The sequence below is a fragment of the Hevea brasiliensis genome, chromosome 10 (genome assembly GCF_030052815.1).
Source record: "Hevea brasiliensis isolate MT/VB/25A 57/8 chromosome 10, ASM3005281v1, whole genome shotgun sequence".
Taxonomy (NCBI): domain Eukaryota; kingdom Viridiplantae; phylum Streptophyta; class Magnoliopsida; order Malpighiales; family Euphorbiaceae; genus Hevea; species Hevea brasiliensis.
In genome coordinates this window covers 6,304,262-6,329,618 of record NC_079502.1, presented here as the reverse complement: position 1 = coordinate 6,329,618, position 25,357 = coordinate 6,304,262, and the positions used below count along the sequence as shown (strand labels likewise).

Below are 25,357 nucleotides of genomic sequence, written 5' to 3'. Positions count from 1 at the left end.
TATATTATCAAAAGAATTTTTTTTTTTTTAAAGATTAAGAAAAAGGTTGATGCAAAGTTTGCTTATTGTCAAAAGTGATACCTTTGTTAGGCAAGAATGCTTCTTCATATTAAAAAAAAAAAACAAAACAAAACAAATGCTTCTTAATTTGGGGATTGACTAAACAATAGCTTTATGGTTGGCTAAAGTAGAATGGGATAGGAAAAAGCCAAAATAATCCACTTTATTGAGAAAACAACACATCAACTTTTTAACTTTATTTTTTGAATTTTTTTAATGGGTGTTATATTTCAAAAGATAGAATTATTATTTTTTTTATATCTATCTCAATTTAGAATTATTATTTTTTATATCTATCTCAAATTATAGTTCATTCTTCTTTTTAAAATAATAATTTATTTATTAATTTATATTCTTATTTAATGTGCATTAAAAAAATAAAATTTATTATTTAAAAAATAATTTAGTAATATAAATTATTTACTCCCTTCGTCTCATTTTAAGTGATATTTTAGAAAATATTTTTTATCTAATTTTAATGATTATTTTAGAAAATTAAGGAAGCATTATTTTACTTTTTTTTTTTACTTTACTCTTGTCCATTGTTATTTCCAATGTGTTTATCTCTTTTTATCACTTTTTTTTTCAAGGTATCACAAGGATATTTTAGTCAATTATTAATAATTTTCTAATTAAGGGTTGAATTCAAAATTTTATAGTTTAAAAAATAACTTTAATTAAAATTGATTTGTTATGAGGATGTTTTGTCTTGCTATGAACATATGCAATAATTTCATATAATGATAAGAATTATCAAATGGGATTTTCTGAATTGATTGTCTTTTAAATTGTTTCCAAACAATTTGAGATATATCTTTTAAAAAGATTGAAGTGTTTTCTTTTCCTATAAAATTTAATCATGAGTTGTCCTCCATGTTCCACCACAAGGAAAGTAACAATCTTTATAAAATGTATTGTAATGTAATTTTTATACATATATTGTTTTACTTTTATGATGTTGTGAAATTTGCTCTTATTCATGAGTTTGGATGCCTGTTAACAGGCTTGTTTGGTATTACTGTTTGAACTGCTGTTGAGAAAATAACTTTTTAGATATACTCATTAAAGAGTATTAAAAAATAATTTAAAATTAAATTGAATAAATTTTAATCATAAAAACACTTAAATAATAAAATAATTTTTTTAAACTATTTTTTTTTATATTTAGAATGATACTTTTATTCAGAAAAAACATAAGCTTCTAAACGCAATGACAAACAGGCACAACATCGTTCCATATATTGAATTTGGAGCTGTCTCTACCAAAATAAGATTTAAGTTAATTTGGTTTAACTTCTCCTTGTTTTATATTTTCTTAATTTTACTTCTCTTGTTTTTCAAAGTTGGACACCCATTTATGTTTATCTTGCTTTAAAATAATAATATTTTATTATTTTTCTAAGAAATTATATTAATTTGGAAAAAGTATAAAATGTCTCAATTTAATTATAAAATTTAAATTAATCTAAATTAGATATTATCAACAAATAGAAAATGAAATTAATTTTTTTATATATAATTTACTTCTATTTAAATTCAAATATAACCTCATGGCTTTGAAACAACTCAAATACCTATTAATAAAAGCTCAAATTGAATGTTATGTCTTCATAAATTGGTAAAAGCCAAACACAATGGGTGAGTTGAGAGGGGATGGATAAGTGGGGTAGCTGACTTCTGATGGCATTCAATATCAAACAATATGCAAAATTACCTTGGGTATCCACTGCCTATCCCTTTATTTCTGGGGCCATTAAGCCTTAAATATAGTCCAAAAAACATAGGGCAATTGTATGGGGAGTTTTCAGGAACCCTTAGACTTTCAAGATTGTACCCATATTGGCCTTACTTTCACAAACCTCTAACATGAATCCTTATAGAATAATGACCTCAAAAAGCTTACAATTATGGCATCTCACTCATGAATCCACCACCATATATGACACCTCATGCCCTACAAGCATCAACCAATAGTATTATAATTTATGAAAACAATATTTATTATTGAAATTTTATATTATTAATAAAACAATTAATATTATCTTTAAAATTATAAAATTTTAATTAAAATTAAACAAATTCAAAAAATCATAAAATTTATTTATATAATATTTTTCTCAATTTTTTTTATTTTTTTATATTTATTCTACCTTACATAAGATTAATTATTAAAAATAAAAATAAGACTTTACGGCTACCTCTCTCAATAGATATTTTCTAAATCTCGAATCTAAATTCTTATCTTAAAAGTGTAATGAGTCTTACTATTAAATTCAATCTTATTAATATTCTTCGGTGAAATTACATAGAAAACATGATAATAAATAGCATTTCTCAATGAATTTTGTTGAATTTTATATAATTTCAATTATAGTGAAAAAATGATCATAGTGAAAAGCACTTCCCAACTAAATTTCTGAAATATCACAAAACCAATAGCAAGAAGAAGCAAAACCAATTTGGAAGGTATAATCTGATAATATTTAGTTTGCAAAACAGTATGAGATCCCATCAAGATCTCATTCATCAACTAATGTGAATAATATTCCTATAATTGCTGAATAATATTCTCTCTCTCTAAAAACTTCACACATGGTTGCAGCTTACTCTGATGGCCTGCCTCTGTATATATAGCAGCAAACAGAGAAGTGATACCACCATGAAACTATATGCCAGCAGAAACCCAATAGAGTTTTTATGGTTTTAATATATATATATTTTTCTTTTTAATCTTTAAAAACTTTCATTTCACCGCCCCTCCAAGACACGGCGAGTGCTGCAACAACCAAAGGTAGCCAAAAGCTTTATTAATATATACATTATATATATAGAGCGAGAGGGGGGGATTTCTCTCTCTCTCTCAGGTTTCTCGCAAAATCTTTATGCGGTAACTCATTGTGGAATTGTTAGTTAGAGTGGGGGTACGGCTTCTCTGGCTCTCTCTCTATCTTCTGTGTCGTGTCCCTGTGTGTGTGGGGGCGGGGGTGTTGTGGGCGTTTGAGAGGAGGAGCAGAGATGAGCTTGGCGTGGAGGTAAAGAGGTGCCTCTCCATCACAGGGTCGCCTCGGCAATCGCCACCGGCTTAGGAAAAACGAACTTCAAGGTCAGGTTGTTTTGGTGTTTTCTCAACTGGGTTGTTTCCAGATTTTGAGATTTTGCGTCCATCTCTTTGTCTCCTGGTGTTTCTCTCTAGATAACGTAGGGAGAGACGCACACAGAGTGAAAGGAGAAAGATACAAACCAAAGCTCAAAACAATTCTTCTCTGTCTTTTATCTCTCTCCCTCTCTCGGTTTCTTTGTCTCTTCGTGTACCGTGTTGATAAAATAATCCGTTTGTTTCCATGTGCAATGTGTCTGCAGATTCTATCTCCAAAGAGCTATAGTCTCCTTTGATTATCCAGATGGTGAAATGCCCTTCTCTACACGATTCGATCTCTCTTACTCATTTTGCTGCTTATTATTAACTAGTCTAACACCACCATCACCACCATCGACTCGCTCATCTCAATCACCAACTTACCATTGTCGATAATGGGTATCACCTTCTTGCTTAATGACACCGTCACGCAATCGACACACTCCGTTTTGAAGGCAATTCAGGGCCTGCCCGTATTTGAACTAGCCTCAACTTGCATCAATTTGACGCTTTTCCTCGTCTTTCTCTTCATAATATCTGCGAGGCAAATATTGGTGTGTGTTAGTAGAATTAGATTGCTGAAGGATGATACACCAGTTGCCAGTTCAAGCCCAATTCGACGAAGTACTGCTGATGGAGAGATTCGAGTTGTTACAGTCAGTACCGGGTTTAAGTTGGTCCTACTTTGTTGTTTCTATGTTTTGTTTTTGCAATTTTTGGCGTTGGGGTTTGATGGTGTTGCTTTGATTAGAGAGGCTGTCAATGGGAAAGTTGTGGATTGGTCTATAATTGCTTTGCCTGCTGCACAAAGTTTAGCTTGGTTTGTGTTGAGCTTTTCAGCTCTTCATTGTAAATTTAAGGCGTCTGAGAAATTCCCTCTGTTGTTGAGAGTATGGTGGCTTTTCTCATTTTTTATCAGCTTGTGTAATTTGTATGTGGATGGGAGGAGTTTTCTGGTTGAAGGTGCGAAGCATTTGAATTCTCATGTTGTGGTGAATTTAGCTGCAACTCCAGCTATTGCTTTTCTATGTTTTGTAGCAGTTAGAGGTATTACTGGAATACAAGTTTGTAGGAATTCTGATCTTCAAGAGCCATTGCTTCTTGAAGAAGAGTCAGGGTGTCTCAAGGTTACTCCTTACAGTAATGCTGGGCTGTTTAGCTTGGCTACTCTTTCCTGGTTAAACCCACTTCTTTCTATTGGTGCAAAGAGACCGCTTGAGCTTAAGGACATTCCCCTTCTTGCTCCAAAAGATCGAGCTAAGACTAATTATAAGGTTTTAAATTTGAACTGGGAGAAATTGAAGGCAGAAAATCCTTCAAAGCAGCCTTCTTTAGCTTGGTCAATTCTCAAGTCATTCTGGAAGGAAGCGGCTTGCAATGCCATATTTGCCTTGGTAAATACACTTGTCTCATATGTGGGTCCGTACATGATAAGCTACTTTGTTGAGTATTTAGGGGGGAAGGAGACTTTCCCTCATGAAGGATATATTCTAGCTGGGATATTCTTCTCGGCCAAGCTTGTGGAGACCTTAACAACCCGGCAATGGTATCTTGGTGTTGATATTTTGGGCATGCATGTCAGGTCGGCTCTGACAGCAATGGTGTACCGAAAAGGACTCAGGCTCTCAAGCTTGGCCAAGCAAAGTCACACTAGTGGAGAAATTGTTAATTACATGGCAGTTGATGTCCAGAGAGTGGGGGACTACTCTTGGTATCTCCATGACATATGGATGCTTCCCTTGCAAATAATTCTTGCCCTTGCAATTTTGTATAAGAATGTTGGAATTGCTTCTATTGCAACTTTAGTTTCCACCATTATCTCTATAATTGTTAGTGTCCCTCTGGCTAAGATACAAGAAGATTATCAAGACAAATTAATGGCTGCGAAGGATGACAGGATGAGGAAAACTTCTGAGTGTCTAAGGAATATGAGGATTCTGAAGCTGCAAGCTTGGGAGGAAAGGTATCGAGTGAAGTTGGAGGAGATGCGGCATGTGGAGTTTAGGTGGCTTCGAAAGGCCCTCTATTCACAAGCTTTTATTACATTCATTTTCTGGAGCTCTCCCATATTTGTTGCAGCTGTTACTTTTGGTACTTCAATATTGTTGGGTGGTCAGCTCACTGCGGGAGGTGTTCTTTCTGCTCTGGCCACTTTCAGAATACTACAAGAACCACTCAGGAATTTCCCTGACTTGGTTTCAATGATGGCCCAGACAAAAGTTTCCCTTGATCGAATTTCTGGATTCCTGCAGGAAGAAGAGTTGCAGGATGATGCAACCCTTGTTTTGCCACGATGTACGACAAACATGGCCATAGAAATTAATGATGGTGAGTTCTGTTGGGACCCTTCTTCTTCTTCTTCAAGGCCCACTTTATCAGGCATTCATATGAAGGTGCAGAGAGGGATGCGTGTAGCTGTCTGTGGCATGGTTGGCTCCGGAAAATCAAGCTTTCTCTCTTGCATCCTTGGAGAGATTCCCAAAATCTCTGGTGAAGTATGTTAATTTAGGCCTTTTTTTTTTACCTTATCTTTCAATTTATGATTAATGTTATTTTTCTATCAACCATGATTTCTTCTTTCCTCAGTTATTGATAATTGAAAATTCCTAAATTTGTTCTCTCCTTTTTTCCCAGGTAAGAATTTGTGGCACTGCTGCTTATGTTTCCCAGTCAGCATGGATACAATCTGGAAATATTGAAGAAAATATTCTTTTTGGCAGCCCAATGGATAAAGCAAAGTACAAAAATGTTATCCATGCTTGTTCACTGAAAAAAGATTTGGAACTTTTCTCACATGGCGATCAGACCATCATTGGTGATAGAGGTATAAATTTGAGTGGTGGCCAGAAGCAACGGGTACAGCTTGCAAGGGCACTATATCAAGATGCAGATATTTATTTACTTGATGATCCCTTTAGTGCTGTTGATGCACACACAGGTTCTGAGTTGTTCAAGGTTAGATCTGCCCAAAGAATCATGAATATTGCTGTTCAAATAAATCTATTTGCTGAACATATGATATGGAACTGCAGGAATACATATTGACAGCACTAGCAAGTAAGACGGTGATTTTTGTGACCCATCAAGTTGAATTCTTGCCGGCTGCTGATTTAATACTGGTATGGAATTGCTTTCACATTTTACTTTTTTATGTTTATGCATTGACCGGCCACCTTGGCCTTTATATCTTGCCTCACATCTGAATGAGAAGGTATCTCTTTTTATTATTTTATTTTATCTTTGCTTTTCATAATCATCAACTTATTCTGTTATTGTGTTCATTAGTTTTGCGGTTGCATATTGATATTGCTTTCAGTTCTCATTTTGATAAGATCTATTCCTTATTTTTGTTGATTTTTCGAGATTCTTTTATTATTAGTGTTGTTGTTGATGCCTAATGCTGGAGGTTTTAGTGGGCATCCATATATATGGAAAAAATAAACATCAATTTCCATCAATGAAGGAGCTAGGTTTCTCTTCAAGTCAAAATGTGAATGTTGATGGATGGGTTAAATGTGTACGGACTTTCTTTGCTCCAAAGAGATTTACTAAATGCTTGCTTCGGTTTATCTAGGTTCTCAAGGAAGGGCGCATTATACAGGCAGGGAAATATGATGATCTTTTACAGGCAGGAACTGATTTTAAAGCTTTGGTCTCAGCTCACCATGAAGCAATTGGAGCTATGGATATCCCAACTCACTCATCTGATGATTCAGATGAGAGTTTGTCTTTGGATGGCTCTGTCATATTTAACAAAAAATGTGATGCAACTGGAAGTAATGTTGACATTTTGGCAAAGGAAGTGCAAGAGAGTGCATCGGTGTCAGATCAGAAAGCAATTAAAGAGAAAAAGAAAGCAAAGCGCTCGAGGAAAAAGCAGCTTGTTCAGGAAGAGGAAAGGGTGAGAGGGAGAGTCAACATGAAGGTTTACTTGTCATATATGGCTGCAGCATATAAAGGCTTATTAATTCCACTTATTATCCTTGCACAAGCATTATTTCAGTTTCTACAAATAGCTAGTAATTGGTGGATGGCTTGGGCAAATCCCCAAACTGAAGGAGGCCAACCTAGGGTGAGTCCTATGGTCCTTCTTGGTGTTTATATGGCCCTTGCTTTTGGGAGCTCGTGGTTTATATTTGTAAGGGCTGTTCTAGTTGCTACATTTGGCCTGGCAGCTGCACAGAAGTTGTTTTTGAAGATGCTTACTAGCGTGTTTCGGGCACCAATGTCTTTCTTTGACTCTACTCCAGCAGGACGGATCTTGAATCGTGTAAGTTTATCTGTTTTTGCTGGAAATGTATATCATCTGGATGCTCTCTCTCTCTCTCTCTCGCTCTCGAAGAATAATTTCTCTTTCTTTTACCCACTCACTCATTTCTTGTATTTTATATAATAGTGATTATGTATGACCTTACAGGTATCCATAGATCAAAGTGTTGTGGATCTTGATATCCCTTTTAGGCTTGGTGGGTTTGCTTCAACAACAATACAACTTCTTGGAATTGTCGGTGTAATGACCAAAGTTACTTGGCAAGTGTTGCTTCTTGTTGTTCCTATGGCTATTACTTGCTTATGGATGCAGGTGATTAATCGATTTTTCCTTGAAGGTGTTTCACACAGAGAATTAAAGGATACTGAGTTTTTGCAAGTTGCTCAAGGACATTTGTAATTTTCCTGCATGCTTGTGACATTGTGTGTGACAGTGAACAAGCCTTTTTATGGGAAGACCATAAAACCATTAACTGGATGTTGGAAGTTGGTTACGCCTCTTTCTCAGTGACTTATAGCACTCTATTTCTCTGGGTTTCACTCAATATAGTCTTTACCCCTTAAAGTGTCATATTTATCATTTGTAGTTGAAATTATCAACCCTGAGGCCTTTTTCATGCCTTGATCATGATATAAATTGTTTGATATTGTTGCTGAAATTTCCACCATTTGAAACCACATTATGATGTAGAACCAATATAACACACTCAAATCTCTAATTCATTTAATTCTCAATGGTCAAATAACAAAACTCTGGAAAAATACCTAAATTACACAGGTATTTATAGACTAATAACTAATCCTACTAGGATTAGGAATCCCAAAATAGGAAAATATTAAAACCAATATTAACTAGGAAATTCTAAACCTGCTTTAACATTTATAATATTCCCAATGACAATAGAATTCCTAAATAATAGAAACCTAAACTTCCTATTATAAATTGTATTAGAAAATCTGAATTGAAGATCATACTAACACTATTAAAAATTAAATCAAAATAATTCCTAAATCTTGTTTTCCTTAACTGCATCACATTATTTGTGTCCATACTGCTTGGACCGTTTCAATCATAATTTGTGAAGTTTATTTCCACTTGGTCATCAGAGAAGAGCTATTGTATCTAACTAGTTATGATTTAGGACTTCAACTTCTAATTTAAGGACAATCTGATAATTTGGCTAACTGTTATTAAAAGATTTGTCAACTTACTATCAGTATGCCCATGTGCAGAAATACTACATGGCTTCATCAAGGGAACTTGTCCGCATAGTTAGTATCCAGAAATCTCCTATCATCCATCTTTTTGGTGAGTCAATAGCTGGAGCAGCCACAATAAGGGGCTTTGGGCAAGAAAAAAGGTTCATGAAGAGGAATCTTTATCTTCTTGATTGCTTTGCTCGTCCATTCTTCTGTAGTCTTGCTGCTATTGAATGGCTATGCCTACGCATGGAATTGCTTTCAACCTTTGTATTTGCTTTCTGCATGATTTTACTTGTTAGCTTTCCTCACGGAAGTATTGATCCAAGTAAGTTTATCATTTCTGCATTACTCTACACACACACACACACACACACACACAAGGAAACACACACAGACACACCCACCCACCCTTATATGCTCGGGGAACTTTATATGCAGAGAGAGTATGTTGATGTTTTCAATTTCTATTTTAGTCTGACAAGGCTTAGCTTATGGTAGAAATTGATTGAAGTTGATACAATATAAATAATAAAACAAAGTAACTATTTTAATTTGTAAATTTATGCTGTTGCCAATCATACATGGGTGTTCTTTACAGGCATGGCCGGCCTTGCAGTAACATATGGCCTTAATTTAAATGCACGCCTATCGCGGTGGATACTTAGCTTTTGCAAACTAGAAAACAAAATTATTTCTATAGAAAGGATTTATCAGTACAGCCAAATTCCAAGTGAAGCTCCATCAGTGATTGAGAGTTTCCGCACTCCATCCTCATGGCCAGAAAATGGGACAATAGAACTGATTGATTTGAAGGTACGAAGCGCAGGTTTATTCCACCATGCATGTGCATTATCCTGCAATGAGGAACTATGTACTCTATTTCACTTTGTGCTGTTTATATTGTTAGTTTTTCCTCAGATGACGTGTACCATTTTTGAGTCTCTTGGCATTCTTGGGCCTGGTGTAAGATGTTTCTAACCTACCCTACATCAGGTTATGTGCTAATTAACATAGGATATATCATGCCAACATGCGTAAATAATCTGGTTTCAAACTAAAAATTAATACCCCCATTCTCCCTGATGTCCAGTTGGAGTTATCAATCTTGTACCATGGAGTTTGATAGTCATGATGTCTTCAGTAGGAATCATGCATCTCTTTCTATTCTGGACATGATTATAATAATTTTGGAGAAAAACAATGCAAGCAAGATGATCTGGCTGATTCTTAATTATAGGAATTGGTTCGAAAATGCTGACTATTTCTTTCTTTTCTGAAGGTTCGTTATGCTGAGAATCTTCCCATGGTACTTCATGGGATATCATGCGCCTTTCCTGGTGGAAGCAAAATTGGAATAGTTGGGCGAACTGGAAGTGGTAAATCTACATTGATCCAAGCACTATTTCGATTAATTGAACCAGCTGAAGGAAGAATCATTATAGACAACATTGATATTTCTACAATTGGCCTACATGATCTTCGTAGCCGTCTGAGTATCATACCCCAGGATCCAACCTTATTTGAAGGGACAATTAGGGGCAATCTTGATCCCCTTGAAGAGCATTCGGATCAGGAAATTTGGCAGGTTTTATTCACCATTTTTTTTCTCCCTTATTTATGTAATTACATGCAAGTTGACCTGGATTTCATGTTGAAAAGAAGGTCTTGATTTTAGTCATTCTTTGAACAAAAGTTCTCACTGACATCTGCATATTAAGTTTTTGGCCAATTTATAGAATAGCTCAGCATGTATTACTTAATGTTATAATGGATTATTGTCTTCTGGTAATTGAGATCCAAAAGTAAATATCTTTCGTAAATCAATCACATTACCGATTTTTAAAACATTAAATATTTAGATGTATAAATGATTGCTGGTATTGATATAAGTATTAATTTCCCACTTTGAAATGCTATATTGCCAATTTGTGCCTAAGTAAACAATTTGTAATGTGTGAAATATTTTCTGCTTATGTTCTGAGAGTTCAGATATTTGTCACAGGCTCTTGATAAGTCTCAGCTTGGGGAGGTAGTCCGTATGAAAGAGCAAAAGCTGGATACACCAGGTATGCAACTAGCAGATTGGACAATATGGTATCAATTTTTTCTTCTCCCTCATAATCCCCAAAGTTTGGGTGGCGTAATTGATTGGACTGTCTAATTTGTAGTGCTAGAAAATGGAGATAATTGGAGTGTAGGACAACGGCAACTTGTTTCCCTGGGCAGGGCTTTGCTCAAGCAGGCAAGAATACTGGTGCTAGATGAAGCAACAGCATCAGTTGATACAGCTACAGACAATCTCCTTCAGAAGATTCTCCGTACAGAGTTTAAGAATTGCACTGTGTGCACAATTGCACATCGTATTCCAACTGTTATCGACAGTGATCTTGTTTTGGTACTCAGTGATGGTGCGTACTAATAATTTCACAATGTTGACTTCTATCATATGGTTGAGTTCTTTCTCAGTGTGGCATAATTGACGTATAGGACACTGATGACTGGAGTTGTTCGTTTTGGCGGAGTTGTGAAGTGAAAAGTTCTCATGAAACTAATTTCGCTACGGTATACTTTTGCAGGTCGAGTTGCAGAGTTTGATACTCCAGTACGATTGTTAGAGGATAAATCATCCATGTTTCTAAAGCTGGTAACAGAGTATTCATCAAGGTCAAGTGGCATACCGGACTTCTGAATTAGATGGCATGGCCAAAAATCCTTCAGGTTGGGGGCAGCAAGAGCAGACTGACAGCCACAAAGTGAAGCGGCCACTGCTGCATTTGCAAACAGGAAGAGAAAATGCTGCAGCATCAGTCCTTGCACCAAATCCCTATTGGTGAACGTAATCTCGGGTTGAGGGTGTTCATCACTTAGAGCAGAATGGGAGAATTCAGGCGCAGTTGGCATACTTTGAAAAGTAAATAAGTTGGTGGGGTAAGGGTTTGGTAATAATTACACTGTAGGAGAAAAATGGAGGGGTCTATATCTGTTCAATGATGTGCAATAAACTAGTGTTTAGGTAAAGCAGGATTTTGTTTTTGGCTTAAGAAATTTGTAGAGCTGAACTAGTCAAATGTCAATCCCACTTTATTCTAGTGGCATAATTCAGTTTTAGACTAGAAATTTTGGATGCCTGAAATTTTGCCTACTATGTCTCTTCATCCCCTCATTTTCTTCTTATTTTTCTTGTCATTTTTCAATATAATGACATGGGAAAAGGAAAATATTGCATTTGGTTAGACGACCTGCCTCTTTATCCTTCTCCCTCCCTAGCCCCTAATTGATGTGTGTTTATTGAACTATTTTAGATCAAGTAGTTTGGGTTAAGTGTATGAACAATTCTTGGTTTCAAACTACAAGTCTGCAAGTCATTATTACTACCCTACTTACCTCCAGTAGAGTCCTAGAGTGTTCTCAAAGCTCAACAGCACAAACACAGCCGTCTTGGATTTGGAAAATGACTTTTAACCCATACTACTTGATAATTTTTTAATAATATTTTTAGTACATTTATCGTTAATAATTTAATTCTACTTAAAGGGTTATGATAGGTTAATGGCTAACATAACACACATACATATATATAGATTTATTTAATTAAAACATTTCAAATGAGAATATATTTTTAAATATAATTTTTTACAAAATTCCAAACATTTTACACTATGCTTGAATGGAGGATTAGTTTTTAAGTAATAGCTGCATTAGTGATTTATTTGTAAGTAAAGTTTTTTTTTTTTTAAGAATTTTTAAAAATTTTAAAAACTCTAAATCCACACTTTTTTTAACCCTCAAATTGATAAATTGAAAAAGACTTCAAAACTTTAAAAATTTTCATCACTCATATTATCATTAATATATTTTATAATTTTAAAATTATCCTTATTTAAATATTAAAATATATCCATTTACAAAATAAAAATATTTATACTTTATTTACCTACCCACACTTTAGAATCAAACAATACAAAATTATAATATTATTATTTATCATATCTTACTTTTAAATAAAATAAAATATTTATTTTATTATTTATATATACAATGATTTTATTTATTACAATAGTTGATTATAATAGAAGTCACGTTACTCAAATTTGAGCCTGTTTATAGTAGAATAGAGGTTATGGGCTAGGACCGGCCCAGCCCATAAACAGACCCAAATCCATATACCTCCAACAGCAAGCAAGCAAGCAAGCCTGTACTCCCTCTCTCTCCCTCCCTCTGTGCGGCTCTGAAGTGTGAACGATGCAGGCGATTTCGAGACGATTAGGTCACCAGGCTATCTCTACCGCAGCTTCAACTGCGTCTCTCAAATCAATTAACCCGCTCTGTAATCCTCCCTTTCCTCTTTTTTTTTTTATAATTTTTTTTAGGGTTTTTCTTTTGATCATTTTTACGCATTCTCATAATTTGCTCAAATTTTTGCTAAGCATTGTTCTTGCTGTTGACCTCTTACAGATTATGGAGCTGATCACCCACGGTATGGATCTACTCTCGCTCCCAAAGGTGTGGGCCACCTCGTTCGCAAGGGTACTGGTGGAAGATCTTCTGTTAGGTATCTGTGGTTTTTGATTTCTCCTTAGTCCTTGTTTGGTTGAATAGAAACTGAAGGAAATTATGTCTACTCTTTTCTTGTAAATGTAAGGAAATGTAAACATATTCGATCAGCTGAAATAAATAGTAACAATTTGTTTCATTTGCAAATTAATTGAATTCCGTTTTGTTGAATTTGATCAATGAAAGTTCTTCATGGCTTAAGTAGGTTTGGGAGTTTCATTTCAAATGAGAAGCTTAGCAAACAGAAAATAGATTTTTCTTTCTCTTTTTTGGTATATTTTCTTTCGTTCCTGGCCGACTAAATGTTAGCTTCCTTGTTTAATTTGCAAAACATTTAAACAAGCCTTTTTTTTTTCAGTGGCATTATTGCTACAGTGTTTGGAGCTACGGGGTTCCTTGGTCGTTACCTTGTGCAGCAACTTGGTGAGTTGAATGAATCTTATTGCTTTGATTAGAACATGCTTGTAAATATTACCAGATTGCATGGACTGTTGTTTTAGCACTTTCTAAGTCCAGTAGTATTGATTTTGTTATTCACAACTTGTTTGCTAAAAGTGTAAAATGTATGAGTGTGTATGTTTAATGCATACTTTTGCTGATACTGTTATTTTTGTTCCAGCTAAAATGGGATCTCAAGTGTTAGTTCCTTTCCGAGGTTCTGAGGATTGTCATCGCCATCTCAAATTAATGGGTGATTTGGGTCAGGTAGAGTAGTTTCTGATTATTTGAAGACGTTCTGACTACATGACAAGCACAGCTTGTATTGGTGTGCTTTTATTTGTTTATTTTGCAAGGGTTGCACCGTTTCTTTATAATATAAATATCTCCCCCTTTTTGCTGCTTAGATTGTACCAATGAAGTATGAACCAAGAGATGAAAATTCAATTAAGGCTGTTATGGCAAAGGCCAATGTTGTTATTAATCTTATTGGTATCATTCTTAACTTGCAACCTATCTAAGTTTTCTGATCTAAGAGTACAAATTTATCCTGACCCAGCCTGCTATTGTTTTGACAGGAAGGGAATATGAGACAAGAAACTACAGTTTTGAGGAAGTGAACCATGCGATGGCTGAACAACTTGCAATGGTAGGTTTCTGCCATTCCTGTTAAATCATGACAGCATTTTAAATTATGTTCACGTTGGTGCTTCGCTTCTGATGAATGTGGATTCTTGGGCAAAGCGTTTTTATTAACAAGTAAAAAAATCCATGTTCTGGTGGTCACTTTGATTGTCAACATGATCAATACATATTTCATAGTATTCATGTTTATGTTGTCATAATAACTAGGAGAGAAAATGTATGATGCAGTACCTTACTTGTGCAGATTGCTAAAGAACATGGAGGTATCATGAGATATATTCAAGTTTCATGCTTAGGAGCATCTTCTTCATCTCCATCAAGAATGCTAAGAGCTAAAGCTGCTGCAGAAGAAGCTGTGTTAAGAGAAATACCTGAGGTAATTTATAGTTTTGGTTTGCAATGGGTTCCAACTCTTTATTCTCTCTGCTTTATGGTATATATATATAAAGCAGAGAGAAGAACATATTTCAGACAAATCATACGCACAATTATGAAAATGGGTCTGAAAGAGATGGGGACAAGGAAGCTTGTTATTTAAGTTCAAATCCAGTGGTTGAACCAATATGAAAATGGATGAAACAATGAGCATCCTGCATTATGCCTGTAAAGAATAGAACATTTTGGTTCTGCTTACAGTATATGTGGTCGAAAGGAAGGAAAGAAGAAGACAAGTATAAGAAAGGGAAGGGAAATTCTTCCCTCTTTTTCTTTCAATGAAAGAAAAGAATAGGGAATAGGGAAGAAATCAAGAAAAGAATGGATTAAAAAAATGTTGGATGATTCTATTTTTTTCTTCCTCTTTCTGCTAACTTTTGTGAGGAAGAGTATTTTGAAAGAGAGGTTCCTTTTAATATCCTTTCCAATCCATTCTTATTATTTGCAGCTTGACAAAGTGATGCAGTAACTTCCACTCTCTTCCTTCCCCGTCCACCTTCCTCATACAGAATGTGTGAGTGATTGTGCAAGCAATAACGTTTTGAAAGCGTCAGAAGTTATTTGGATATTTTTAAGTTTGTCTGCTCCCATTGATTTTTTTATTACACTAATGATAGTGTTTTTGAAAATTTCTTTATCGTGTTACTTTAGAGTTGGTAGTTGTCTTCCACTGTATGAAGTGATCATTATCCGAACGATATTGTTTTCTCAAAATTTTTCAGACTGAGGAGCTGATGGCGTTTTAGGAACACAAAAGCTTTTTGCTGATCTAGAAAATGAAACACAATGAACTTTAACAAGTTGATGCCTTTGCTATTCAATCATGTGCTTGAAAGGTGTGCTATAAGTGCATGATTTTTGAATGAGCCAGGAAGGAGACACAACCAAAACACATGTACAAATAGGCATTTTTAATCTAAAGTACCTTCCAAGAGTTCAAAAAATATGTGTAATGACAGATGGGAAATTTATTTAGTGGTTAAGATCAAAGAAACAGCATCCTCTTATTTTTTGTATTACCATGTTTTCCCTTTGTTATGGTTGTTCTGAATGTTAGTTTCAATAGCTAATTGTCTAACAGACACCAACTTCTGTAGGCCACAGTCGTGAAACCTGCTGTTATGATTGGTACAGAGGATCGAATTCTTAATCGGTGGGCCCATTTTGCAAAAAAATATTCATTTCTTCCACTTATTGGAGATGGATCTACCAAGTGAGTCTTTATTGTATCAATTGCCCTTGTGGACAGCACACTTTTCTATTCGTGCACTTCTTGTGCAGGGTTTCCTAACAGTTTATTCGTTGCAGAATCCAACCTGTATATGTTGTTGATGTAGCTGCTGCAATTGTTGCAGCCCTGAAAGATGATGGAACCAGCATGGGAAAAGTTTATGAGCTTGGTGGACCAGAAATCTTTACTATGCGTGAATTGGTAAACTTCACTTCCAATTTGCTTCAAACTTTCGTCGATGCTAGGTGATATTACTGAAGCCTATTTGCTCTGCAGGCAGAGCTTATGTTTGACACGATTCGTGAATGGCCTCGCTATGTCAAAGTTCCATTCCCCATTGCGAAGGTAAATATTTGAGCTGCTGTATGTTGTAAATTAATTTTGTTTTGAAATAAGTAACAACTAATTTTGCTCTTGGGCATTTAAGCGCATGTATGTGATTTTTGAATCCACCAGTAGTGTATCCCGTAATATTGAGCAGAGTGCGAATTTGCTAATTTGGTGATTCAAATGTGGAACATGTAATCTTCTAATTGAATAAATAAATAAACAGTGCCTGTTTTCCTTTCTAAATTGTGCATTTACTATGAAGCTTTTATGTGTGTGTGTGTTTGCTAGTATTAGGTGGTTGCTGGAATTTTGTTATTGTTCAAAAGTGATACTAATTAATTATATACATACGGTTTGCTTGCTTTCAGCTGCTTGCAACACCACGAGAAGTACTATTAAACAAGGTTCCATTTCCGTTACCGACTCCCAACATATTCAATTTGGATGAGATCAATGCACTTACTAAGGATATAGTGGTGTCAGACAATGGTTAGTACAATACATTAATGCATTGGAGGCTTTGTACTTGCTTCTTTCTATATCTCAATCTATTCTTATTTACATTACTTGATTTCTGATTTGGATTGCAGCTTTAACATTTCATGATCTTGGGATTGTGCCACATAAGTTGAAGGGATACCCTGTTGAGTTTCTTATCTCATATCGCAAGGGTGGGCCACAATTTGGTTCTACAGTCAGTGAAAGGGTATCCCCAGATGCTTTTCCATAAGTTCTTTGGGTCTTCTTTCATTTCCAAATGTTTCTGGTCCGCTGCTTGTTTGGAAAATTTGGAATGAATGGGCAATGGCCTTCAATTTCTTGAGAGAATGGAAAGACCTAGAATGCAAGAATCTTGTTTCTCCTGCTAATGATGGAGCATATATTCATCTCAATAACCTTGCTTGATGATTGGGATCTTGATAACTGTTTATGACAGCCACATCTTTATCTGTTGTAGAGTTTTTGGTATTACTAATAAATTCCAAGCCTTGGCATCATAGGTTTTCAAAGCATAACCAGTTTCCAAGGGAACTCCATGGGAAATAATAATGATGTCGATAATACTTAAACTGCTTTTGAGTTGTACGATTGTTAGAAATATTATGGGCACTTGTGCAAGTTGGGAAAGAGTAATTAGTTTTTCAACCGGGTTTTCAAAATAAAAAGAATATTTTGTTGGAGTATTAAGTACAAGAATCAATTGCATTAAATTATCTCATAGGTTCCTGTAAAACTATTGTAAAGTCGAGTCTTGGGTATGTATTAGCCCTTGAGAGCAGCCCTAAGCTTCATCAAATCACATTTTTCTTTTTATTCTTCCCCCAATTTGATGTGTTGAATGCTGCATGGAGATAGATCTGCTCATTCCCAAACGGCTTAAGCAATACGAGAAACACTATATTGTATCTGAAGTCATTCCATGCAAACATCACTTTTAGCTGTAGCATGGGAAAAGCTCAAATTGCATAACCCAGAAGGCAAGCAAAGAGGAATCTGGGAAATCAACCGTGACTTACTCCCCTCTCACAACATTCATGGCTTGCAATTATTAACTTATCAAGATTGATCAAAACACCTCATGGCCTCAGAAACCAGCTATGGCTCGTTCGATCGTGTCACCTTGAAGGGAAGAAATGTTGGGGCTGCAATGACCATACGCCATGGAGCTCATACAGGTAAGACACAAGATAGTTGCTGCATTAACATTTATGTAAACAACAATATTCAAGTGGTAAACAATTCCATACTGCTTGGTAGTGAAGTAAAGATGAGAGATCCGGGTGTTAGCATATTTTTGGAAGACTTGAAGATAGGCAAGAAGAAAGAAACAAACAAAAAGGATACTACATTGGGCTCTAAGTTAGGGCTTTCTGGCATATTTATTGCATTATTTGTCTTATTACTCCTCTTAATTCTATCATTTTCATAATTTCCAATACTGTAATAATTGTCCATAATTATATTTGTTTATTGACTTGCTCAATGGCTGAATACGCCAAATTCAAATCCCTTTTCTAGTTGACACTTGTTCTATGATGATTTCTCTTTAACCATGCCCATTTGGATTTGGATTTTGATGATTTGTCAAATGTAATGTTGTTTACAACAAATTCCCATTATAATAGTACGTGGTAAACACCCAGTTGATCTCCTTCAAGTGTAGGATCTAAAGATGCATCTTAATGAACCTCATCCGCATATGTCATAGTCAATATGGGGATTCCAATTTTTGTCGTGTGGTGATAAACATCTTTAGTGGCTGCCCATTCGCTTGATCTAGGCTTGAACATTTACTGTATGCTTCTCTACCACCTGCCACAACGAATGGCTCCATTTAAAATAGACCTCTGCATAAAGGGTCCTGTTTTATTGTGCTAGACAATTTCACATGTATGTTCAACCCTAAAATGGACTACTCTTCTGGTTTTTTGGGGCCATGTACTATTAGAATGAGCATAGAAGACGGTGATAAAATTGAATTTTCAAAGCCGCTATGTTTAATTTCATTGGTCATGTTCATTTTAGTCTGTTTTTTTTTTAACTTTATAAATTTCTTAATTTTCATGCTAAATTGAAATCAAATTAAAATTTATAAATTAAGTTAAAAAATTAAAAATAACTAAATTGAAAATCGCCAAATATAAATGTGAACTTTAACATTAAATCCAACATAATTTATCTAAATATGTGTCTGAGAGAACTGTCTCCTTATCTAAACACACAGATTTGAAAAGGTTGCTTGTTGCATATATAAGACTGCAAATCATACTAATCAAAAGCAATGCACAGAGGCCAGCCAATTTTAATAATTTAGGTTTCATTTCTCAAATTGAAAACATTAAATTAAAAAGTAATACACATAAACATTTAGTTTTTTCTTTGTAAACTAAGCCTAATTTATAAGGGTGTGGGGTCTGGTTTTGATTAACTTCCTTTTTCTTTGAATGCTTCAAATTTTGACTAGTCAAGGTGTTAGTTCCTCTTTTTATTCATTGGGCTTTAAAGACTTGGAAGGTTTTTCAATTTACATTAACCCTACCATACTTAATTAAGAAGTTCAATTGATTAATTGTTGTTGAACATTTCTAGGGCAAAATCCAATTGGGTAGCACATTTTTGTAACAACAATTTTATTATAGTTAGAAATCATAATAGGTCTCTTATAAATCTCACCATAATTAATATTAAAATTTAATTATTATATTAATATTTAAATTTAATTGTTATATATATAATAGTCGTATAGAATAATTTCTTTGATAAAAAGAAATATTATGTATAACTATTTTATTATAAACCGGGATTAGATTAAAAAATAAGAAGAGGCAAGAGTACATTTATTATTCTTGAAGGTTCAATAACAATCAATTGAAAAGGAGATTACTAATTATCTTTTTTTTTTTAAATTGTCATAATTTTATCACATGATGTATCTTTTTTATCCTATAGGTGCCTATGTTATTAATCAATTCATCCACTTTTTTTTTATTATTTTTTTTTCATCGATAAATAGAACACACATGAAGAGTTAGTGGCAAAAATGAACCACTTTTAAAATTATGACAATTTTAATAAAGTTCTTACACATACATTCTTTTATAAAATGAGATCATTATACCATTGGCTATGCACAAAAGCAATTATATATACACTACATATGGTACCACTAATTGCTCTTTTGATGGTGTTAAAAGAAGAGCATAGGTTAAGCACAATGATGAAAGGGTAAAAATAATACAAAAAGTTGCATTATAGTTCTTTTTTTTTTTAAAGCAAGTGATGAATGGCTTTTTTGATGAGATAATAATTATAATTAGGTAATTAAGACAATATTAGACATAAGGGTAAAAATAATTAATTAAGATAATAATTATTAATTATTATTATTATTATTATTATTATTATTATTATTATTTATGAATCTATGAAATCTGCATGTTGTTATTGTCCAGGGCTAGCTATCTTGAAACTTGCCATTGGCATGTGGGTGGCCTGCAAGTTAACTGCATGAAATTATTAGGTTTTGTATTTCAACTTCAAAGTAACCCCACCATTTAAAAGATAAAAAGTAAAAATAAAAAGCCAATAATATCATTATACAATTCTATACTCAACCAAGATTAAATGGCTGATGATTATGCAACTAATTATTTCCAGAAGAAACAAAAAGAAATTAAACTGATCACAAGTGACAAGTATGAAATTAAGTTTGCAGTATTTTGATGATATATAAAATAAAAATATATAAAATTAATAATAATATATTTTTTTAACTTATGATTAATCCTGAAATGATGCTGTCTGTTGTGTTAAACAAATATTTAAATTCAATATGTTGTATTATATTAATTTTAAATGATGCTTGAATAAATTTTCTTTTTTAAAATTGCCTGTTGAACTGTTTATCTATAAATTTTATGGATTAAAATATATTTTAATATAATAAATAATTCAAAAATTATATAATAATAAAATAATCATGAAACAATCACACTGTAAAATTTTTTTTTTCAATTATCAATTATATAGTAAATTAATTAATAGAAATTAAAAAATTTAATGAAAATAAAATATATGAACTAAATTAATTAATTTAGAATAATTTATCCGAAAAAATTATCTGGTTCGGATGGTCGGGTCGGATTTGAACCAATGCACAACGCGCTTAAAAAAAGTAAGCGTAGTTTATTTTTCCTCCCGTAATAAGGAAATCATTACGCAATTCCCGGAATCTCACATCATTTCGAAGACCGACACGTCAATACCTTTTTCCTACGTGGCACGATCTCACCGGCTACCGACAACAGACAACCCCACGGCGCACGCAGCTAACGTGAGCCTTCTTTTGTCACCTCTGTCTTATTTTAAGCGTTCCCTCTCTGGATCTCTTGTCTTTTGTTCTTTCTCAGCGCAGAGAGCTATGATCTCTCTCTCTCTCTATACAGCGAATCTAATCTCTGTAAGTTCCTGCACCCATCTCTATGTTCTCATCAGTTCTTTTTGAACTCTGTTTCAATGTTTCTTCTTTTGATTTTCGACGACATTTTCTCTTCTCTTTCTGGGTGAGAAACATCTGTAACAGATAGCACCGTTACAGTGATTCGTGCTGATTCAGTCTTAAATTTACATCTCTAAAGTCATACAATTTTCTTTTTTTTCTTCCGATATATTTGCACGCTTAATCGCAGCTCTAGCTCTGAGACGGTTAAGATCTCTGCGATATTATACAGCTTGTTTGTTAAAATTTAGTGTTTTTTTTTTTCTTTCTGGGTTAGGTCTTTGGCTGAGTTTTTGGTATTATTTGGTGGAATTGTTGAAATTGGGAACTGGTTTTCTTGTGTTATTTGAGTTTTGGTGAGGGATTGATTTGAAGTTAATACTAATGAGACGTCGCACTGCGGCGAGTGTCCCTTTTGAGGAAATGGATAAAGGGACTGGGAAAAATCAACAGAAACGGCTTTGTTTGTTGGCTTCTCTCTCTGCGTTTTTCTGGATTCTATTATTGTACTTCCATTTTGTTGTGTTAGGAGGTAATACTGTTGGTGAATCTGTTAAATTAGAGGCTCATTCACTAAACACAGGATCAAAAACCCCTGCCCTTGTAACCGATGCCCGTTTGACGAATACCCCCTCCAAAACTACCCCTTTTTTAGATGCCTCTTTGAAAAATACCCCCAGTATCACTAGTAGTCAAAAGAAGGAGAATTTCCCTTTTATGAGGGCTTTGAGAACCATAGAGAATAAGAGTGATCCTTGTGGAGGAAAGTATATTTATGTCCATGATTTGCCTCCTAGGTTTAATGAGGATATGCTGAAGGAGTGTAAGAGCTTGAGTGTTTGGACCAATATGTGTAAGTTTACTAGTAATGCCGGGCTGGGGCCCCCACTGGAGAATGTTGAAGGGGTGTTTTCAAATACGGGGTGGTATGCAACAAATCAGTTTGCGGTGGATGTGATATTCAGTAATAGGATGAAGCAGTATGAGTGCTTGACGAATGATTCTTCCATTGCTGCAGCAATTTTTGTACCATTCTATGCAGGGTTTGATATTGCAAGGTATCTTTGGGGATATAATATCTCAACCAGAGACGCTGCTTCTCTTGAGTTGGTCGATTGGCTTATGAAGAGACCAGAGTGGAGGATTATGGGAGGCAAGGATCATTTTCTGGTGGCAGGGAGGATAACTTGGGATTTCAGGAGGTTAACAGACGAGGAATCAGATTGGGGAAACAAACTACTCTTTTTGCCGGCTGCAAAAAATATGTCAATGCTTGTGGTTGAATCCAGTCCATGGAATGCAAATGATTTTGGCATTCCTTATCCTACCTATTTCCATCCTGCAAAGGATGATGATGTGTTTATTTGGCAAGAGCGGATGAGGAATTTAGAAAGAAAATGGCTTTTCTCTTTTGCTGGGGCACCACGTCTTGATAATCCAAAATCAATCAGGGGCCAGATCATAGATCAGTGTAAGAAGTCAAAGGTAGGCAAGCTGTTGGAATGTGATTTTGGAGAGAGCAAATGTCATTCTCCGAGCAGTATAATGCAGATGTTTCAGAGCTCCCTTTTCTGCTTGCAACCCCAGGGTGATTCATATACACGAAGGTCAGCTTTTGACTCAATGTTGGCAGGTTGCATTCCTGTCTTCTTTCACCCTGGCTCAGCTTACACACAATATACTTGGCATCTTCCAAAGAACTATACTACTTATTCGGTATTTATTCCAGAGGATGATATCCGTAAAAGAAATGTTAGCATTGAGGAAGTGCTTAGTAAGATTCCTCCTGAGCAGGTGAAGATCATGAGGGAGAAAGTCATAAGTCTCATCCCAGGGCTTATATATGCAGATCCTCGCTCAAAATTGGAGACTCTTAAAGATTCTTTTGATGTTGCTGTTCAGGCAGTCATTGACAAAGTTACAAGGTTGAGGAGAAACATTATTCAGGGCCGTACAGAATATGATAATTTTGTGGAGGAGAACAGTTGGAAATATGAATTGTTGGATGAAGGACAGCGTGAGGTGGGAGCTCATGAATGGGATCCCTTCTTCTCAAAACCAAAGGATGGCAATAGTGATTCTGGTGGTTCATCTGCGCAAGCTGCCAAAAACTCATGGAAGAATGAGCAGAGAGATCAATCATGAGATCAAGGTGATAGTAGCAATGGAAGTTGGAGTAATTCCTAATGTACAAAAATGGCAAAGAACGAGACTGCCCACCCTGGTGTCGATAGGTCGGACAAGGATCCTTGTTAGGTCCCTTGCAAATTGCAGTGAAAACGTAGGAATCACAATCAAGTTTATCAGCTCAGTTCCTTGTTTGTCAAAGAGAAATACAGATTCATGTTATCTATTTCTAATATACTTATATAATGGAAAATTTCCTTTCACCTTTTGTGTTATTGATTTCGATTAACAATTCTTTGTATTGTATTGTAGCTGACGTATCATCTTTTTGTTTCTTTTCCTATTATTACATAGAAGAAATAAAAACAATAAGTGTTCAATAAAAATCTTGAGCTTTTAGTGTAGTACCTAAGCTCTGAATGTACTTTAACTGTGCTTTTGCTTGCTTGCTTGCTTGCCTTCAGCTTGTTCTGCACCAGCAGATGAGCTATTAGATTAATTGGTAGTTGCCTTGTGTTACTATCTGAACTTTCTTCACTAGTTAAACAAACTGTCTGAAAGACGATGTGGGGTAGAAAAAAATTATGAGATCATTTATGAAGAATTAAATTTTTGAAATTGTTGCTGTAAGAAAAGATGGACAACTTGTCATACTGTGGAAACTTCAGCGGAGCCATCAACTTTCTGCGCATTATGAGTTGTCCAAGTGTCTGCAAGCAGTGTGAACCTTCCGCTGGGTTTGCTTATATTTGATATGTTGCCCGATTTCCCTTGTAATCCTTCTCTTCTTTTCTTTGAATGACAGGCCTCATTGTTCTCTACACCTATTTGTAATATGTGAAGTAAAGCACTGATTAAGATTTTTCTCAACACTAATAGTAGTCCTCTCAGCATACGAGAGAATAAAATCATGAGATCTGTTGTTGTCTGCTTGCAACTACCAATTAAATATGCTTGGAAAGAAGTGGATTAACTAGAGTATGCATAATTGAAACTCATCAAAAAGGAATCTCTTTTCAATACATTGGAAATGTATTGGGAAATTAATGATAATGAACATAGTTTAGAAAGGACCACCTCCAGTTAGCCCTAGTGTATCAATCGTGATTCTTTCCCTCCTCAGAGATACTGAGACTTAGACTGGGCAATAGGATGTACCTGTCAAGGCTTCGTTGGAAGGTGCAATTGAACAAGATTTGATCTAAGTCCAGCCCAAGCACGCCACCCCAATTACGCCACTCCTCACCTTACTTCAGATGTGATTTTTCATATTTTATATTCCTTTTATTTATTTATTTATTTTGATTCTTTTCTCAATGCAACTGAGTAAAAGTAGAGCATCTACTTTGTGTATTGTAAAACCCATAATTACTGATAAGAATTCATGCATCAGAAAATATTCTTAGACAATCTTGACTTAATTTATATTAGAAGTAAATTATTATTCAATTTTTTTTTTATTTTTAAAAGTTAAATCCATAAAATAGTAAATGATTTATTGGATTTATTTTAAAAATTTGAAAAATTATTTATTTATTTTTTTTAATTTAAAGGGCAATTAAGACTTATATGACTATTGAAAATAAACTAAAATAGGTCTTTTGCTTTTTTTTTTTTTTTTTAATAGTTTAGAAGCAAAGTTAGATGATGAAAGGGAACAATAGATTGTCGAAAGAAGATATGGTAATAGAAATTATATAATGTCTCTCATAAATTTTAATGAATGAATAGTGTAGAAAATAACGGTGAGAAAATCAATATGCGCAGGGAAGCACGGGAAGAGGGGAGCCATGGAAGCCATAAATGCAGTTTTGAGCCAAGTATTTAATGACTCTTCTTTCATCCTTTCCTACTACACTTTCTCACTCTGAGAAGGATCTCCCCCACTCCCCAGGGAGCAATCTCAACACAAAACTATGATTCATGCACT

At 34.7% G+C, this 25,357-nt stretch overlaps 3 protein-coding genes across 5 annotated transcripts; all 3 read left to right on the top strand.

Annotated features, from left to right (window-relative positions):
- The first annotated feature begins 2,573 nt into the window (after positions 1-2,573).
- LOC110639695 (ABC transporter C family member 5) lies at positions 2,574-11,801 on the top strand. Of its 3 annotated transcripts, XM_058129056.1 has the most exons (12): positions 2,582-3,163; positions 3,421-5,691; positions 5,831-6,151; positions 6,229-6,315; positions 6,771-7,466; positions 7,614-7,778; positions 8,699-8,993; positions 9,267-9,481; positions 9,948-10,253; positions 10,671-10,734; positions 10,837-11,076; positions 11,245-11,801. In XM_058129056.1, exons 2-12 carry the CDS (start codon positions 3,592-3,594, stop codon positions 11,355-11,357), a joined length of 4,602 nt encoding a protein of 1,533 aa, XP_057985039.1. In that variant the 5' UTR covers positions 2,582-3,163; positions 3,421-3,591; the 3' UTR covers positions 11,358-11,801. The 3 variants fall into 3 exon arrangements, 2 of the variants coding, with proteins under 2 accessions (XP_057985039.1, XP_057985038.1); XM_058129055.1 differs by having other exon boundaries at positions 2,582-5,691; XR_009140651.1 differs by lacking the exon at positions 11,245-11,801 and having other exon boundaries at positions 2,574-5,691; positions 10,658-10,734; positions 10,837-10,930.
- A 1,051-nt stretch (positions 11,802-12,852) lies between these two features.
- On the top strand, positions 12,853-17,317 carry LOC110639686 (NADH dehydrogenase [ubiquinone] 1 alpha subcomplex subunit 9, mitochondrial). The gene is made up of 12 exons (XM_021790738.2): positions 12,853-12,995; positions 13,124-13,220; positions 13,581-13,645; positions 13,842-13,927; positions 14,068-14,152; positions 14,239-14,309; positions 14,550-14,681; positions 15,838-15,953; positions 16,049-16,172; positions 16,248-16,316; positions 16,670-16,790; positions 16,892-17,317. The coding sequence occupies exons 1-12, from the start codon at positions 12,911-12,913 to the stop codon at positions 17,029-17,031; spliced, it is 1,191 nt and encodes a 396-aa protein (XP_021646430.2). The 5' UTR covers positions 12,853-12,910; the 3' UTR covers positions 17,032-17,317.
- A 3,872-nt stretch (positions 17,318-21,189) lies between these two features.
- LOC110639673 (xyloglucan galactosyltransferase MUR3-like) lies at positions 21,190-23,690 on the top strand. The gene has a single exon (XM_058129054.1). The coding sequence runs from the start codon at positions 21,685-21,687 to the stop codon at positions 23,443-23,445; it is 1,761 nt and encodes a 586-aa protein (XP_057985037.1). The 5' UTR covers positions 21,190-21,684; the 3' UTR covers positions 23,446-23,690.
- Positions 23,691-25,357: the final 1,667 nt, after the last annotated feature.

Excerpts from the sequence above, each read along its gene's own strand:
- LOC110639695 (XM_058129056.1), top strand. The coding sequence starts at position 3,592 with ATGGGTATCACCTTCTTGCTTAATGACACCGTCACGCAATCGACACAC. Across the intron at positions 6,316-6,770 it reads CGGCTGCTGATTTAATACTG|GTTCTCAAGGAAGGGCGCAT; the intron begins GTATGGAATTGC and ends CGGTTTATCTAG. Across the intron at positions 8,994-9,266 it reads TCACGGAAGTATTGATCCAA|GCATGGCCGGCCTTGCAGTA; the intron begins GTAAGTTTATCA and ends TGTTCTTTACAG.
- LOC110639686 (XM_021790738.2), top strand. The coding sequence starts at position 12,911 with ATGCAGGCGATTTCGAGACGATTAGGTCACCAGGCTATCTCTACCGCA. Across the intron at positions 13,221-13,580 it reads GGTGGAAGATCTTCTGTTAG|TGGCATTATTGCTACAGTGT; the intron begins GTATCTGTGGTT and ends TTTTTTTTTCAG. Across the intron at positions 16,317-16,669 it reads TTCCATTCCCCATTGCGAAG|CTGCTTGCAACACCACGAGA; the intron begins GTAAATATTTGA and ends GCTTGCTTTCAG.
- LOC110639673 (XM_058129054.1), top strand. The coding sequence starts at position 21,685 with ATGAGACGTCGCACTGCGGCGAGTGTCCCTTTTGAGGAAATGGATAAA.